Source organism: Dermacentor silvarum, chromosome 5 (genome assembly GCF_013339745.2).
Source record: "Dermacentor silvarum isolate Dsil-2018 chromosome 5, BIME_Dsil_1.4, whole genome shotgun sequence".
In the NCBI taxonomy this organism is placed as follows: Eukaryota; Metazoa; Arthropoda; class Arachnida; order Ixodida; family Ixodidae; genus Dermacentor; species Dermacentor silvarum.
Genome location: NC_051158.1, coordinates 11157075 through 11176227, shown reverse-complemented (window position 1 = coordinate 11176227; position 19153 = coordinate 11157075). Strand labels below are relative to the sequence as shown.

Genomic DNA, 19153 nt, shown 5'->3' with positions numbered 1-19153 from the left:
GCTATCGAAAACAAAATGCAGAGCAAAATGCAAGCTTCTAAAATATAGTGTCATGTTTGTCGTCTGCATACAATTGTAGAGTGTCTAGAAGGCGATTTCAAGCTACAATATACATATATGAAAAAATTTTATTCTCATGCGTGTACGAAGTACTTTTGTTTCTGTGCTGACAATGACTGCCCCAGGTGTGCATATCTCTGGACTCCTCTCATTACGTTAATCTGTTCGCTTGAAGCAATTATTTGTTCGTCTTCAATTTCTATAAACTAGGGTATGTGTTGTGCCATCCAAGAGGAGCGAAAATAAAATTACTTCATCTCCCGCTAAAGGGAACCATGTGTGGATGCGAAGCAGTGGGGAGATGGTTATCTTGAGCGGGAGATGGTTTTGCGGCAGCGGCCCGAGCGCTCATCGCGGTGCTGCACAGGAGAGAGAATGAGGCGCGCGCGCTCCGTCATTTTCATACCGCGGAACTACCGTGGCGCCCCCAGCGGAGTATGCAGCTGTCGCACCACCTGTCGTGCGCGCCGCTCCGGATTCCTAGAGGAGAGAAAGGGGGGGAAGCGTAGGAGAGGAGAGAGAGGGGGAGGGGATGTGCATGCGCTGTGGGGGTGTGGGACGCCGCGGGACGCAGAAGAGACGGACAAAGCCCCCGCCATAAGCTGCATCGCATCTAAAAAGAATCTTGTTTAGCATAAACTGCATTATTTTGGTGAGGATTTTTGTTTTTCAAAGAAGCGGTTAAGGTCTACCGACAGTTCCGAGGAGATTTTTTGCTTAGGTTCACCGTTTACAACTCTGTGGCGGATAGCGTAATTCTTGTCGTTGAGCTGAATTATTCGAAGGGGCGGACATTACTAGCACGAGTAATCGAAACACATATTCAACTAATTAGCAAAAATTGACTAATTAGATTCTTAATTATTTACTTTACAGCACATATTGCAATTTACGAAATGTAGCCGGTGAGTTTACAAGACGCATTCACTTGTAATGAGTTTCCAGGATGACACCAGATTTGAGATATTATTTCCCAAATTGTGGGACGAAATACATGAACGTTCCAGTTACTTTTGTGCTACAATGCATAAAAGGGTGTTTTGTTTAAAAACGTAAATAGACCAACAGTGCATTTTTACGGCGAGTTTGATGGCACATATCTCCAAACTGGTGTCATTCTGGAAATTATTTCCAAGTGGATACGCCTGACAGACACACCGGCTACAACTAGTGAATCGCAGTATGTGCCGTAAAGTAAATCATTAGGAAGTCAAATAGTAAATTTCTATTAATTATTTGAATATGTATTTCTATTTCTCGGGCAAGTAATGTGCGCCTCTTTTAACACTCCAGCTCAAGGACCAGAATTGTGTTATCTGCAGCAGGCAATTTTTGAAAATTCCATAAAACTTAAAAATGATCGCCCCGTAAAATGCGCAAACACAAAATCACACCAATTTATTGCGAGTTAGACTTTTGCAGAATGAGCGTGAGCGATGTAAGAATTCCACATAACCTGTCAGCTACTGCATCAAATTTGTGCGCTTTACGTGATGTAACCGATGCAGCTCAAATAAATATCAATTTCTGGTGAAGAGAGTGCACAACTTTCTCTCTAATATGCGGCAAATGACATTCAATTCCGCACAGCGGTCATCTGATGAGACTTTTAAGGCATTTGACGCGTAATTGAATACGGAAATCTAGCTAGCTCCGATCTGAAGCCACCTGTTAATGGTTATGTGCAACAAGTTTCGTCGAAGCTCCAGTTAGTTGTCTCTGATACGTGCACTCTGCCGCCGCCATTGCAAGTACCATAGTTTCCGGCATAATGTGGAACTGGTTTACATTCCGTTGATTCGGTGAAAGTAATGAATGCCGGTGATTGTTAACCAGCCATAAGCAAGCATATAGCGCTCTCTTATGCTGCTTTTTGCTTGAGGTCATGTGATATATATAATCTATATATAATATAGTCTCACTGCATGTGATGCGCACGCAAGAAGAGCGACAAGCAATTATTAAGGGATCGAACGCGGGGAAACGGTGGCAATACATTTGTCGATGCCTTCATGTGCCTGTTTTTTGTAAAATTAATGTATGCAACAGACTGTTCTATTGGTTTCTTTACTTTTTTTCTGTGGCATTCTTTTCATGCCCTCTGTACTTTTCTATTTCCAAAATACATTGTTTTCTGTTGGAATTTTCTACACGCAAGCCGCCTCGCTTGTCCTCTGCTCTAAATATTGTCTTTCTTTCCTTGTCTTTCTAGGTGAACCTGCCATTTTGTTCTGCCAGGTGACCTGGGCGTTCCGTTCGCGGTAATCAAGACCGCCGAGTCAACAAAGGTGCCTAATCGAAAGACGAATCCGAAGCCGCAGCCTAAGGAATGGGATGGCTCGTTTCTACCGGCTGGCGGCATTCCGTCGTGGTGTCGTGGACGCTAGCGACGATCCTAGCGGTGTCCATCGGCAAGTCCTCGGCAGTGTCGACGTCGTCTGCAGCATGGGATGCCGAGCTGACCACGAGGACCTCGACCGACGCGCCGCCGACGCTGGTTCCGTGCCGCCTCTCCGAGCTGACGTGCGACAACGGGCGCTGCGTGGCGCTGTCCCGGTTCTGCGACGGCTCCGACGACTGCGGAGACGGCTCGGACGAACCGCTCGGTTGCTCCAGTAAGACGAAGCCGCTTCTTTGTTTGCTTAATTCGGCACGGGTTTAAGTAATATCGAAGCTGGTTTACGTTGTAGCAGCTAGCTTAGTTGAGAATACAGGTAAACTGCAACGAAAGTTTGCCTCGCGTAAAAAGCTTAGTATTGAATAATGTAAATACAGAGAAGGGCCTCAAAGCAAAATTTCGAGCTCGATATACGAGTGTATGCGTCAGGAAAAGCTAAAAAAGAAAAGATGTTTTGTTACCGAAATTGAAGATGACGCCGCCATTACGTGTCTCCAAAAAATGACGCAGAACCCAAAACATTAATTAAACATTAATTACACATGGCCTTTAAGGAAAAGTGGAGTAAAACAGGTAAGGTAATGTGTACCGGGGATAGCCGGTGGCCATTTATTCCGGATGACCCACTAACTTCAGCCAAGGTTTAAAAATATTCCGAGGCGCACTACGAGAATGTAACCAAATGCATATTGCGGACCATTGTATGGAGCAAATAGCTGTAGTTTTAACACGAAAGTGTTTTATGCCGGGGTCCACCAAGACTTCACTGACGTATTTCCGCCACGTAAATACGTCAGCTTACAATGTACACGAACATAATACAAAGAAAGAAACCAGAAGAAAAAGTTCCACAAACATGCAAAATTTGGAAATCGAACCCACGACCTCTCGGTCCGCGACGATAGATCGCCGAGCGTTTAACCCATTGCGCCACAAACGCATTTGCAGAGAGCTACACAGACGCGCCTTATATATCTAACACTCCTCCGTGTACCCGCGCTCTTGCTCGGGGCGGTGCCGCCGCCTACGAGCAGAAAAGAGAAGTACTGCATTATGACACTAACGCGCACCGACAGTGAACGCTTCGGTGGTCTCAGCACTACGACGCCTCGATGCCAGCATTCGAAGGGACGCTGGCATCAAGAAGCACTACCAACGCCACCTAGGTGGCGTTCACCGTACTCAGCACAGCGGAGCGTGGCCTCCGCAATTAGCTCTGAAAATGTTTCTGAAGTTGATCGCGGAGGCTGCAATTACGACGCGCTGTACGCGCTGATTTGACTCGGTGAAGATTCAGTTACGTGCTTTGTCTTGCGCGTTGTATTAGTGTGTCAGTTACGTGCTTCGTCCTTCGCGTTGTGCTAGCGTGTGCAGCGTAGTGCAGCTTCCATATGCACGACGGTTGCTCATGGTCATCGACGTTGGTAGTCGTGATGGAGGAGACGTGCCACCAGGCGTCAGCGTGGGTGCATCAACGCCTAAGGGCGCTTTAGCCACAAAACACCAATAGACATTATATATCAATGTGCAATAAACATTACACTACTTCTGTGAAGACACGTTTCACTTTCGTGTTCTATACCGATTCCTATATAAGAGGGATCAACCACATTTTTAACACGAAAGTGTTTTATGCCGGGGTCCACCAAGACTTCACTGACGTATTTCCGTCACGGAAATACGTCAGCTTACAATGTACACGAACATAATACAAAGAAAGAAACCAGAAGAAAAAGTTCCACAAACATGCAAAATTTGGAAATCGAACCCACGACCTCTCGGTCCGCGACGATAGATCGCCGAGCGTTTAACCCATTGCGCCACAAACGCATTTGCAGAGAGCTACACAGACGCGCCTTATATATCTAACACTCCTCCGTGTACCCGCGCTCTTGCTCGGGGCGGTGCCGCCGCCTACGAGCTGAAAAGAGAAGTACTACATTATGACACTAACGCGCACCGACAGTGAACGCTTCGGTGGTCTCAGCACTACGACGCCTCGATGCCAGCATTCGAAGGGACGCTGGCATCAAGAAGCACTACCAACGCCACCTAGGTGGCGTTCACCGTACTCAGCACAGCGGAGCGTGGCCTCCGCAATTAGCTCTGAAAATGTTTCTGAAGTTGATCGCGGAGGCTGCAATTACGACGCGCTGTACGCGCTGATTTGACTCGGTGACGATTCAGTTACGTGCTTTGTCTTGCGCGTTGTATTAGTGTGTCAGTTACGTGCTTCGTCTTTCGCGTTGTGCTAGCGTGTGCAGCGTAGTGCAGCTTCCATATGCACGACGGTTGCTCATGGTCATCGACGTTGGTAGTCGTGATGGAGGAGACGTGCCACCAGGCGTCAGCGTGGGTGCATCAACGCCTAAGGGCGCTTTAGCCACAAAACACCAATAGACATTATATATCAATGTGCAATAAACATTACACTACTTCTGTGAAGACACGTTTCACTTTCGTGTTCTATACCGATTCCTATATAAGAGGGATCAACCACATTTTTTTTGTATTCTCCTTAATTTCATAATAAGTTAATAATAAGTAGCCAACATTGCAAGTGTTAACTTTGGGGCAGAAGCAGCCGCGGTTGCATAGTGGCTATGGTGTACGGTTGCTAAACACGAGGTCGGGGCATCAAATCCTGGCCACGGTGGCCGCATTTCGATGTGGACGAAATGCGGAAACACTCGTCTACTTAGATTTAGGTGCACGTTAAAGAACCGCAGGTGGTCCAAATTATTCTGAAGTCCCCCACTACGGCATGCCTGATAATCAGATTGTGGTTTTGGCACGTAAAACTCCAGATTTTTTTTTTTTTTGTTGGAGCAGAACTGCGAATGCGAAAGTTGTAGACGGCTCTAAGAAACATTACATTCGGCAGCTTTTAACTTGCTACGTCTTCGGTAATAATCTTTTTCTGCGAAGAAGAAGGTTTTTTTCATATATTGCGAGATTTCAATAGGAATTGAAATCTCGCAATATATGAAAAAAACCTTCTTGCGTGTCACGATTGCAGAGCTCTCAAACGTACCGAGTATTAACGAACAAAGCAGTCTGCCGCCTTATCTGCTTATCGCTATTATGAAGCGCCGCGAGTGAAACACATACACTGGCTTATAAGTCGCAATTCCAAATCGCTGCCTGGTCATTTCTTAAAAGGCAGCACACCAGGCTAAATGCGCTGTTCGTTCGTACTAGGCACGTTTGAGAGCACTGCAATCGCGGCGTGCAAGCGGGCATGTCACATGTTTTTTTTTTTCTCATATTTCATGGGCTTTGTTGAGGACGCAGGAAAAAATTATTACATAACAACTAGGAAGTCCAAAACTGCCGAATTAGATGTTTCCTAGAACGCTATACAACTTAGTAAGCCGAAAGATTGGGCCAGTTGGTCTTGCATCATGAGGTCATAGCAGAGCGAACTAAAACACTTTCTTTCCCTCTGTGTATACAAATCTGGCCAATAAATAAAAGGCGATAGTTGGAAGTTAGCGCTTGTTCCCGTGTGTGTCTTTCTTTATGTATATGTTTTAGTTCGCGCTGCTATGACCTCATGAAGTTATGTAACTTTCTCAATGGAAGTTTTGCACTGAAGTTAATATTTGCGAAATTGGCTGATTAATCTTGATGAATTGTACAATTAGGCAGAATACAAAAACTACCGTCCCTTGCTTAGGCCGATTTTTAAGCCTTGACTAAAGTTAGGTGGGACACCTTGTATAGAATATATAGGGCAACACAATGGGGGCCAAGGAAAGGGAAGCGCTGTCGAGCACGGCATCTAGGTTTTGTGTTTGCACTATAGAAGTTAGAAGGCATACGGTGGAGTCGGCTGACGTAAGACAGGGGTAATCGAAAATTACTCAGACAGGCCTTTTTCATGCGGGGGCAATAAATACGTTTATGACGATCACGACCATGGGGACAATGATGATCATGAGGCTTATGGAAATGTTTAGCAGCTGCTGAGAGAAGTGCACCGGTGACCGAGTAGTAGATATGCGTGTTGAAATGGTTGATATTCAAAAATAGCTATTGATGTGCGAGAAGAGTCACGTTGGCAATTTTAGTTCGGCACAAGCAGCGGAAGCCAAAAACGTTTTCTCATTGCATATAATGTTGCCCTTAGCATCACACACTACGACTGCAGTGAGAAAGGCAAGGAATAAAAAAATGTGGTTGATCCCTCTTATATAGGAATCGGTATAGAACACGAAAGTGAAACGTGTCTTCACAGAAGTAGTGTAATGTTTATTGCACATTGATATATAATGTCTATTGGTGTTTTGTGGCTAAAGCGCCCTTAGGCGTTGATGCACCCACGCTGACGCCTGGTGGCACGTCTCCTCCATCACGACTACCAACGTCGATGACCATGAGCAACCGTCGTGCATATGGAAGCTGCACTACGCTGCACACGCCAGCACAACGCGAAAGACGAAGCACGTAACTGACACACTAATACAACGCGCAAGACAAAGCACGTAACTGAATCGTCACCGAGTCAAATCAGCGCGTACAGCGCGTCGTAATTGCAGCCTCCGCGATCAACTTCAGAAACATTTTCAGAGCTAATTGCGGAGGCCACGCTCCGCTGTGCTGAGTACGGTGAACGCCACCTAGGTGGCGTTGGTAGTGCTTCTTGATGCCAGCGTCCCTTCGAATGCTGGCATCGAGGCGTCGTAGTGCTGAGACCACCGAAGCGTTCACTGTCGGTGCGCGTTAGTGTCATAATGTAGTACTTCTCTTTTCAGCTCGTAGGCGGCGGCACCGCCCCGAGCAAGAGCGCGGGTACACGGAGGAGTGTTAGATATATAAGGCGCGTCTGTGTAGCTCTCTGCAAATGCGTTTGTGGCGCAATGGGTTAAACGCTCGGCGATCTATCGTCGCGGACCGAGAGGTCGTGGGTTCGATTTCCAAATTTTGCATGTTTGTGGAACTTTTTCTTCTGGTTTCTTTCTTTGTATTATGTTCGTGTACATTGTAAGCTGACGTATTTCCGTGACGGAAATACGTCAGTGAAGTCTTGGTGGACCCCGGCATAAAACACTTTCGTGTTAAAATATTCAGCACGAATAAAAAAAAGTGCTCAGTCTTTATTTGGACAGCTCGTCCGGACGTTATCACCGTAGAAAAAGGTCGAGGAAGTTATTCCCAAATGTTCCTGCCTAATACCAGTGAAAACAGTAAAATAACCTTAAAGAACACTCTAAAAACACAATGCGCTAAGTTTTGCAGTTGTCTTCACGGTACAAAAAGCACCGCACGGAAGTAATAAAGCAAGAATACGACAGCAAACAAGACATGAATCAGTGATCTTTTATATTGACGTGGAACGTCTGCTGGTTCTTGATGCGAAGTGATACTCTTGTTTAACTATGCCTAGTAAACGTGTTCTATATATATATATATATATATATATATATAATAGAGTTATTTGTATGAATCCTACGATATATGGCGCGATTCCGTGGTGTTCAGTATAAAGTGTATGCTCCATGCAGACTGCAACCGCACCCTGTTTGGCGAAGTGGGAACCAAGAACCCGCTGCGCATTGCCGAGCCCTTTCAGAGGAACCTGCCCTTCATCTGCACGCTGTACTTCATCGCGGCCGGCGGCGAGTTCGGTGACATCGTCGAGCTCACCTTCCTCAACTTTCAAGTGGGCTCACTCGAGATGGACAGGTGAGCGTCTTCCGATACGGTCTGGCTGCCTGCGGTGTAGTACAGCTCGCAACCGACGTACTCTCTCACATTCACACCATACAAGTATTGGTATGGCGAAAAATATGTTGCCTCTCGACATTGGAAGACGATATGATGAAGCAGTATTCATGTGGTATAGCCCTCCCTTCTGCACCGTCTTGTGTGCTAACGGCAGTCTACATCTTTCAACAATTCCAAATTTCATCTGAAGTCCTAATGTTTTCTGTGCATTTTTTATGCTCTTTCATTAAAGCGTGCTAAATGCAGATTGCGTATGTAGCAGAGTGCATGCGTGTGTCTGTGCGTGTGCATGTTGGTTTGTCGTGCGCTCACAACTGGCAGCTAGAAATTCTACTCTTTTCTTCAGGAATGCCGGAAGTTCGCGTGCCTGACCTATGAAACCGACAATAGTGGGCCTAAATGCATGTACGACAGTGTGAGGCAATAGTTAAATCTGTTCCGTAGTGCTCTGCCTCTGAACCTGTTTGCCACAGAACGCTGCAGAGAAATGCTCGTGAACATGTTTTATTGTAAAAACTGCTTCTCCTCAGCTTCTGCAGTGCATTTACATATGGGTTCCTTGCAGGACCCGAAGACAAGAAATTGATGCACTAGGATGGAATTGCAGTGTTATATCAAATGATGAGTATTTTGGCCGATACATGAAGCATGGTGTGAAAGACCTAGCGTTTGCAAATTAGCTGTTAACCCTTTGTTGTGAATGCTTAGCTTATACCAATTTTGGATATTCATTTAACTAAACCTGCAGGAACCAGTCGGCGACCTGCTTCAATGGCCATCTGCAAGTCATCGAGCCTGCAGCGTCGGCGCCCATCATGCGAACCCCGCAGACTCGGGGCTTCAGTCAGATCCTGTCCGCGGTGCGCGGCGAACCGGCCACGCCGCACTTGACGTCTCTCTACGATGGCTCAGGCGGGGAGCCGGAGTTCGGCCACTTCTGCGGTGACATGGCCACCAATGGCGGTTCCGGCAGTGGTGGTAGCGCAACCTTCTACTCGGACCGCAACAATGTCACGCTAGTCGTGTCTGTGCCCAGTCGTGCCTCTCTGCACGCGTTCAGCTTTAACTTGTATCTGACATTTCGGTTTCACCCTAAGAGACCTTCCCGGACACGCTACGGCACATCCGACAGCCCCCACGACGTCGGCATCGCGACTGCAGGAACGTACTGCGACCGCATTTTCGAGCATTGCGACCGCAAGCAGTGCAAAATCCGCTCACCTAACTTCCCGGGATTCTACCTGCGAAATTTCACCTGCACGTTCACCGTTCGCCAAATGGTGGCGCCACCTGGAAAGCAAGCGCAGATCGTCCTGTACCAGGACAATGAATACAAGATCTCCATTTACACAGGCCGCAGTACCGCGACGACCTTCTCCCAGAGGGCGCTCACCATTGACTGTCTCGGGGACGTTGTCAAAATTTACGATGGGCCAAGCGCGGACAACTCTCCGCTGCTCAGCGAGTTCTGCGGCACTGGCGTGCTGCCGGAAGTGGTTTCCAGTGGACCGGAAGTGACGGTGGTGCTCCGGAGCGTGACCGCGCAGCAGTTGCACGGCTCGCGGCTCGAGCTCAATGTGAAGGTGCGCTTCGTGGACGTGGAGGAATTCAGGCTCGGTCAGGGCAGGTGCGAGTTCCACATCGACGGCAAGGTTGAGCGCCAAGGCCTCGTCCACACGCCGGCACACACGGTCCCGCCCAACACGACCTGCCGGTACCGCTTTCACGGCAGGTCGCCGACAGATCGCGTCTGGGTCTACTTCCTATCGTACTTCGTCGAAGACAAGCACCGCTGGGCGAGCGAAGAGAAGTGTGATGTGTCTAGTATCGAAGTCCTGGACGTGCCTCTGCAAAGCTCCAGGACCGGAAACAACAGTTCAAGCGACGCCTCTAACGCCAGCACTGCCGTGGACCTTCCCGGAATGTCGTACCGCTTCTGTGAAAAGAACTCTCCTCGCATATGTGCGAGGGCTGCAGAATACCCTCAGTTCATACCGCTTCGTCCATGCAGGCACCCTGACGAATCCTATCTGTCTAGTGGGCCCGAGCTGCTCCTCCAGCAGAACTTCTACAAAACTGTCGAACTGCCTGTCCGCAGAAGCTCTTTCTCAGCTCGGTACGAGTTTGTGGACACCGAGCAACAAGGTGCGGACATGGGACCACGGCATGGGCCTTGCCATAGGCACTTTCAGAGCAGCAACTCCAAATTTGGCATGGTGTCCTCGCCGAAAAACGTCTTTCTGTACGGTCGTGGAGGCCGTGAGAACGTCACCTGCTCCTACTATTACTCCGGCATGTCCTCTGAAAAGCTGAGACTTTACCTCGTCACCTTGAACCTGCCGACGTCGGGATGCGAACACTACTACGACCAAGTTACCCAGAGGTACAACTGCCGCGTTACCGGTCGCCAGTCGAGCCGCATCTCGCTTTTGCACGTCATGGACCACTGGGGCGACACGTACACTCCTATTGGTTGTTTCTGCAACGTCACCTCGCAACCCCGTAAGCCCATCCTCATCGAGTCGGTGGGCAACAACGTCACGCTGACGTTCACCATAAGCGGCATGACTTCTCTGGAGGATTTCAACAACTACGGCTTCGAGGCGACGTACGAGTTCCGACCTGCGACTTCCTGCGACACCAGCACGGAGCTGAGGAATGGCTCGCAGGGCGAGTTGACGTTCATGGCTCCCGCCAGCGTGGCTGACCAGGAGCTCCCGTTGCGGTGTCGGTGGTTCATCGAGGCCTCACCTCGCAAGTACCTCTACCTGAAGTTCCAGGGGCGCGATGGGTCCCGAGGATGCCCCGACTCGGGAAACAGGTTGGTTGGCTCGTCGTTTCATACGCCACATATCTACACTAAAGAAGTTATTGGCTTGCGCTGTATTGTAAAAAGTTATGCTGCTGCATTACTAACACGGCCACTCATTTCCAGAGAATAGGCGTACGTAGGAAGCCATAATATACGCCAAAGTGAAAGACCGCTCATGACGCCACCTTAATTTCTCGCACCAGCCTGCCATGACGTCATGGATTTTAGCCGCGTGACCTCAGTTATAGGTAAATGTTTATCGGTGAAAAGAACTGTATTGCCAGCTGAAGGAGAGAAAAACCTCAACCTAGCATGTTTCAAGAACCGCTCCTGTGCTAATACAACCAAAGTATGAGAAGATAAGTTAAAATGTGTGAGATCACACACATGTACAAGCTCGGAAGCTTTAGCGCGAAAAAAAAAAGGAAACGTACGCTTCATTTTCTTCGCAGTAATAAACTATTATCCGACAACATGGATACACGTTTTGGAAGAATACGTTGCCTGTATAAAGTGAGTCGATATTAGTATTTATAGTCACTCTGTTTTTTGATATGTTTCTATATACATTATTTTATTGGGATAGCATTTATAAGGACACTGCAAGCGGATTTCTGCCATCGGCGTCGTCGTCGCCGTCGCCGTGAGGTTCCGTATAAAGTCGAAGGGCGATAAAATCGTCGCCGAGGGCTGTGTGCTGTATGTCCGCGTGAACGCGCGCGAGACACGCGCGCTTTCCCAGGGAGCGAACGCACGGCGGAGAGCAAGCTCGATGTCTTCCGTGGCGCGAAAGGCCGTGGGGGAATGGGAGGGAGGGAGGGGAGGCGACGTTTAGCTGCGGAACCAAATGCCTATCTTGCGACCGGGCGCAAGGGGAACTGAAATCTCGCAGGCGAAAAGATGAAAGCGGGAAGGCAGCGCGGGAGGGAGGGCGTGCGGCTTCTGCTCTGCGAGCAACTTGTATACTTTGCGGCGCGGCGGGCGGTCGCGCGCATCGTATCTTGAAAGCGATCTGCAACACGGCTCCTACTTTTGTATGCGCTGTGCTTTCGACACTCAGTTTCCGTTGAAGCGATAGACCGCATGAGCCTTCGCTCGCTCCTGCTGGCGCGCTCGCCCACGCCAGCGTTTTGACAGCGGTTGTTTGCGGTCATCGAGTGTGATCTATTCATGTTTGCTTGTGCGCGCTGACACTAGGCTTGTTAATTCAGTTAGTAAGCGAATATGTCCAACTTTATACAGCCGCTAAAACTACTATCCTTACTCCGTTAAGCTATCTGCTAATTTGCTATCGCAATTGATGATTCGCCTCTCGGGTGAAACTGCGACATTTTTTTTTCTACTAAGCTGCTAGATACAGATTGAGGAATTGCAGCAAAAGTATACACAAAGACAGAAGAAACGAGACGACCAACGTGCGCTAACTTGCAACAAAAAGCTTTATTTTTGGCGACCCGTGTTTATACCCATCACTCATCACACTGCGCATGAGCAATTCCCACCTTTAGCAAGGTTAACTCCTTATCTGACAAGTGCACTGATGGCATGCTGACAAACCCAGAGCGAAGAAAGTCGCTAAATCATTTGGTACAATCATGCTGGATACAGCTTCCCAGTGCAGTCGGATGCCGCATAGGAGAATGGAGCCTTAATAAACATGCTGATTCACTGTTTTATTTGTGAGCAGTGATATTACGAGTTTATATTTTTGTCAGTTATCACTGCTGATGATATCATTAGGCACTAGGCCTAATCACAACGTCGCATAATGTATATTACTGGCTTTAAATTGGTGCAGCTATCCCACAAAGTGTAGATGAACATGTTGTAGAACAAGTGTTCCCTATGGAGAGGGTGTTTGATGTTTTCATCCTCTTCTACGAAAAATGTACGTCATGATAATGTGCCTCAATCAAGTCACTCTGCGCTTGTGTTGTCTGTTCTTCTGTAGTAATTATATTTTTAGCGTTGTACATCAATTCAATTCAATTCATTTTTATTTTTCGATGAAAGGTCTGAACTAAAAGCGGATCAGTCAGCTTCACTAACCCCTTAGAAAGCCATAACAGCATTAGCAACATGAATTGCTCTAGGACATGGTAAAGGAGGTAACCCTTTCACAGGCAGTATACATATTCACACACATTTATACAATAAATAATTATATATAAATAAATTTACATAAATAAATAACATACCTATACATATGTACACATATATCTACACCCCAAAAGAACGCAAGCGAGCATTTTTATCCCGGTGCTTTATATTCCTACGTAGAAGAAATATAGTATCTCATTGTCTTGCAGACGGATATCGCTTCATGTAATAAAGTTAAGTTCACATGATAATGCAATTATTAACCTCAATGAACTATAGAATACATTTCTATACCATAGTTTACCGCCATCGCCCTAAACGAGGCGATCGTTCCGAGGCATTGTTACGAGCGGCTTTAGCTAACATTGTATAATCGAAGCATTGTTCCTACTATATGTTTGTAACTTAAGTTTATTTTGTATTTACCGCTTTACTATCTTAGTTTGCTACCAATTTCGTATGAAGATGTAAACCCTAGCTAAAACTGTGTAATCAGAAGCCTTTGTACTTGAACGTTCTAACTGCTCTTATTTATTTTATTTTATTTGCTGCAGCCGACTCCTCTCTTTAATGCCTTTGGTCCTGAGCGTAATAATAAATAAAAATAAAAAATAATAAACAAGTGCCGTTCGTTCATTGTCAATATAAATAGCGCAGAGGATAGAAATATTTGGCACATTGCATATAGCACAGAAGCGCGCTCTGCGCCGCGAGCGCCCGCCCGCGCAGCTGAAAAGCCATCTGCGACGGGGGCAAAGTCCGCCCTCCCTGTGTTTTCGCGGCTAAGATCGCGTTGATGCGAGCGCCGGCACGAAGCTCAATTCGGTCGCTGCTGCTGCACTGATTCATTCCAGCGTTTTGACCGGGAGTTTCTGCGGTCATCTGGTGAGATGCGTTCATGTTTGCCTGTACGCGCGTGACACAATGCTTGTTAATTTAGTTAGTATTCCTATTTTTACACGCTGATACGGCCAATGAAACTACTATCCTTAATTTGTATAGCTGTCCACTAATTTGATATCGCAGTCGATGCTTCGCCTTTCGGGCGAAACTGCGACTTCTTTTAAACGCGAAGCGTTGGGAGGAAATCACAGCACTCGGGTGAAAGCAGCAGCTACGCGTGTAGATATATTGTCGAACGAACAGTTTCGTTTTCCGTGCCCTAGACAAGATGGCGGATGACGCTTTGCTGTGAGTCAATAGATAGCGCTTGACATTTTGAATATCTCCTATTATCTTCGTATTGCTAAACGCCTGTATTATTATTTCTTTATGTGTCACAAGTGCTGGTTCGGTTGAGTGGTTCCTTCCAATTCTGTGCTGGAAATTGTGGAAATCATACATATTACCAGTAATAGGCATTATTTCAACCTACTTTCTGTCTTAACTCAATTCTGTCACTATGGCGAATCCAACGAGCAATACTAACGTTTAAATGCACAAACTACCATTTGAAGAGGAAAAGTAAATCGACATTTGTTTTCCTTTTGCCGTAACTTAAGAGGCTAAACTGTTCGCTTGCATTTTTTTTTGTCTTCCATCTAATGGATAATGGTCCTATACTGCATTTCGCATCACAAGCCTCGTTATTGACATAAAAAAACAAGAATCAGACAATTGCTACGATCAAAGTTACTCCTTTCTCGACATAAGGCACTTTAAAAATAGCCACTTACTTTTCAGAATCATGTATTCAAATGAAATAAAGGTCGCAAAACTCCGTGGGCAGATCGTGAAATCATCTCCAATAGATCCAGAATGTGGTACATGAACCTGAGACTTATCCCTTCTATTGTGTTGGCCTTTGTTTTGGCTATCTTTGCCTAAACGGCTCTAATGTCACGTCATCGCACAATGCGCCGTCATTACGGTGCAACGTCTCCCTGTATAGTGAAGCGTCCCCCCCTTCCACTTGGTGCAGGTTCGTGGTGTACGCGGACGGCATCATGCAGCCCGTGGCCGTCGTCTGCTCCGGCGGCATCCACGAGGAGACGTCGCTGTCCTCGTCCACGGACTTCGACATCTTCTCGGCCTCGTGGTACAACGACTCCACCGAGCGACAGCACCACGCCCTGGCAGACCGCGTGGTCATCGAGGTCGTCGCGTTCCGGGCCGCTCAGTTCCGGTTGCGGTGGCTCGAGGTGACCAGGCCATTCCTGAAGACGTCGTCGGGCCTGACGCTGCGCAACGTGAACTGCCTCTACGAGTGCCCCGAGCTGAGCGCGTGCATATCGCCCGAGCTCTGGTGCGACGGCACCGTGCACTGTCCCTCGGGTCACGATGAGAAGCCCGAGCACTGCCGGCGCTTCCCGACCTTCTACGTGGCACTCGGAGCAGGCGCCGGGTTCGTCGTCATCTGCGCTGGACTCGCGGCCGCCCTGCTGTGGTGTCGAAGCAAGGACAAGACCAAGGAGGAACCGCGCATGCGCCCCGCTGATGACATGCAGCTGGAGAGCCCGGACAGCTGACCCTGGCACTCGATTCTGGACCCCGCGGTAGACGGTCCAGAATCGCAGGAGACGGCGGTGGTTTCCACGGGCACGCCCGTGGTACGCCCCATCGACGTGGTTATGTCCATGATGCCCGCTCCTGGCGGCATACCGGCCACTCTGCAAGGGACGCTCTCGTCGTCCAGAACTCGGCGCACCCCGCCGCCGGCGTACACGGCCGCCGACGCAGCGGCGGACATCTACGTCATCAAGACGATGAGGTCGCCCTGCCTTTAGTGCGACGGCGGCGTCGTCGGACAGCTCCTATCGGTTCCGGTTTTATACTTGCTGTGCAAGTGAAAAATACTGAGTTGCCTTGAAACAAACCGAATGAACGGTGCGTGCGTGGTGGTGACTCTGGACCACTGTTTCCTCCCCATTAACCGTCGGACACGTGTTGGTAGCGTGTGGTGCCACGGGTGCAACGTCAAATGGCCGAAGCCTTTGCTTCGTGAGCCACTGAAATCAAGGTGCGTCGACACTGAGCGTGCTCATCATGTTTTTGTGATCTTCGATGTCGTCCAGGGAGTTCTGACTCTTTTTAAGTGTAGCATTGTATATTGTGAAAACTTACCGCCGTAAAAGAAAAAAAAAACACACGATACGAATGTGTTATCGAATGTTATTTATTGATGGCGTCTTGCGAAAGACAAAGTGCTCACACTTGTGATGTAGTGTCTTAAAAGAGCACAAGCATTGTGGCAGAGTTTATATTTCTCCTTAAAACTATAAGGGGGCATATTCTGTATATATATGAAGCTGTGTTCGGGCTCGGATTGAAATATTAGCCAAGTATATGTACGTGACAGGAGTTCAATGTATTTTATGTGGTTCCAGCGCTTCGGTCTTAGACAACGTCTCTTTAAGTGTCCGTATACGTCTACGTAAGATTCCTACACGACATTATACTCCAGCTTATGTCTATAATTTGGTGCCGCTTAATCACGTTCGGCTTAATCATCCACTCGGCTATACTGCTACCAATTGGCGCAAGTAAAGATACAACGTCCCTTGTGGTGCAAAAAAAAGGTATCAACGTTTTTACAAAATAATATTAACAACAATAATGAATCATTTACGTTATGTAAATGTTATGTAAATGTTATGTTGACGTTATGTAAATGTTATGACTACATTAAGGTGACAAACTTCCTTCATTTTCTCATAAAACATCTGTAACCCATTGCATCACTTGTTCGATAAAATAACAATATTAAATGGCATTATTGCTCTGGTCTCCATAAAAACAATTATGCTCTCTTTTGCCCGATAACCAAATAGACAAACAGCATTGCTAAGTTTCAGAGTAATGAATGATTGATTGTATGTGTATGCTCATGCAAAGAGTTGTCAAAGCTATTTTGTTCACAGCGTGACGAGTGAGCTAGTGATTGATTGTGAAGTGCCCGTTTCGTTCAGTCAATTTTTCTTGAAGCTTAAAAAGTGCCCAGTTACACAATTTCTTTCTCAGTCAATCCTTATGAGGACTAGTACGTTACAAACCGGGAAAGCTATCTTTCTTTTTAAATTTGCATGTTGCACAAAGCAGAATTTTCCTGTACGCGTGGATAAAATTATCGCCTCTTCTTGTTTGTTTTGGTAAAAACCGCTTTGTCCTAACTAAAAATATAAATATATGACATAGCAAATCAGCTCTGCGGAAATCCACAAGTTATTGGGCGTATTTCGTCGCCCGTGACGGCAGAATTTTGTCGCGCAAGTTAGCGTAAATTCTATCTAGGGCTGGTAGTTAGAATGCAGTTTCACAACTAACAAATGGTGCCGCGTGACTGTGTTCCGAAGCCTGGTGGAATGTATTTCCGTCAACACTCCTGATTTAATTTTGAGAACAATTAAATCTTATGTTCACACTGATGTACAAGATATCTCATGACGATATGTGTAAATACGCCTGGAACGGCTATGACCCTGTTTTATGGTCGCAATTCAGCACTGAACAAGCACTTTGCAGGCACACCGGGCAGATATTTATTCTCAAATTTTGGCCTGCTATTGTTAGTCCTGTATTGAGCACTGATCGGATTACACAAATAATTGATTTATACGGAGTGTTTTTTACCTACACAGAATTTTTTTACAAAGAAGGCTATGAGTGTCGCGAACGTGGTATTTTTGCAGAGGAGTTGCTAGGCGAGGCAGATATAATGTGCCGCGAATAATGGGCGATTCACAAGAGTAATTAAGCAAAATTTGTTAAATGCCTTGTTTATTAGAGCCTTGCGTGCAGTTTCTTATGTGAAACCTTTGGAGACAGCGATATTTTAATGCACCTCCATTTTGTAAATCTTGAAAATCTCACCTAATTCGAGATATTCAACGTCGAATTTCAACGCTCAATCTAGGCAATAACGAAAGCGGGCGCGCCGGAACCACAAGAAAGACAAAAAAATTAAAAAATAGGCGGCCTCACCTATTACGTCGGAAGGAAACAGCCCGTGACGACAAGCGCGATGAAGTTCTCTTCGCGTTGCGCTTTCCGTTGCATTTTATCTCGTGCATTTCAAGTGAGGTAAACCTGCACAAGTCAGGCGTGTAAGCAGATCTTGCAATTTCCAGAAGCTCTTGCAATTGCAGAGCTCCAGAACAACTATACGCCCCACCTTGACCTCAGGTCGTCAGCTCTTCAGTGTCGTCTGTACACCATGTTCTAAAAAATAGACATAGACGCATTAGTCGTGGAAGAGCTCACTGCGCTGGTGCACTTATTTATTTAATTGCATTACAAGTATAGTTATGGCGTCTGCAGCGGTGCAATTTTCGTTTCGGAGGGTAACACGGATGCGGCTGAGAAAGAATATACGAATATGGAATATTTGTATGAGAGTTGGGATGTAATGGCAAAGAATGCTAGTTCTTTAATTTCGTGTTTGTGCAGAGAAAGCAACGAATTAAACGGTATAAAACGCTGAGATGTTTGAATGCGTTTCTTTTTTTTTCGATCAAAAGAACATTAAAATGCTGGATTTTAAGCTTGTGTTTCGTGTGTTTTCAATCTGGTACGTCGCCAATAATGGGCCTCTCGACGCATGAACACGAATAGCTTGTGCCTTTTACGGATTCCTCGCTACGGCGTACAACGCCTCTCTCTCTGGAGGCGACCTTAAACGGCCTGTACTCGAGGCCGTTCTCTGATTCAAGGATACTCGGACAGTGGCCACATCCGTCCCTGGCATAAAAAGCAACCGTTCGTGCACTAGTACAGTACTTGAAGTGCACTGGTTTGAGAGACCGCTTATAGCGTCCTTGTGCGTCCTCCCACGTGCACTAAGTGCTCACTCTCTTCCTCTTTCTGTTCCCCGTTTCCTTTACCCCCAGTGCAGGGTAGCAGACAGGACGCTCGTCTGGTTGACCTCCCTGCCTTTCCTCTTGCTTTCTCTCTCTCTCTTTAAACGTTGAACGAATCATGTAATAAAAATAATTGCGGAGGCCACGCTCCGCTGTGCTGAGTACGGTGAACGCCACCTAGGTGGCGTTGGTAGTGCTTCTTGATGCCAGCGTCCCTTCGAATGCTGGCATCGAGGCGTCGTAGTGCTGAGACCACCG

General features: G+C 47.0%; 1 protein-coding gene across 1 annotated transcript in view; it reads left to right on the top strand.

Moving 5' to 3' along the window:
• LOC119452882 (uncharacterized) overlaps positions 1-18567 on the top strand; it is a 153100-nt gene extending 134533 nt beyond the window's left edge. The window contains exons 2-5 of the mRNA XM_037714831.2: positions 2273-2675; positions 7966-8146; positions 8937-11009; positions 15022-18567. Coding sequence (XP_037570759.1) covers positions 2390-2675; positions 7966-8146; positions 8937-11009; positions 15022-15568 — 3087 coding nt within the window. The 5' untranslated portion in view covers positions 2273-2389 and the 3' untranslated portion in view covers positions 15569-18567. The remainder of the gene's footprint in view (positions 1-2272; positions 2676-7965; positions 8147-8936; positions 11010-15021) is intronic.
• The last annotated feature ends 586 nt before the right edge of the window (positions 18568-19153 follow it).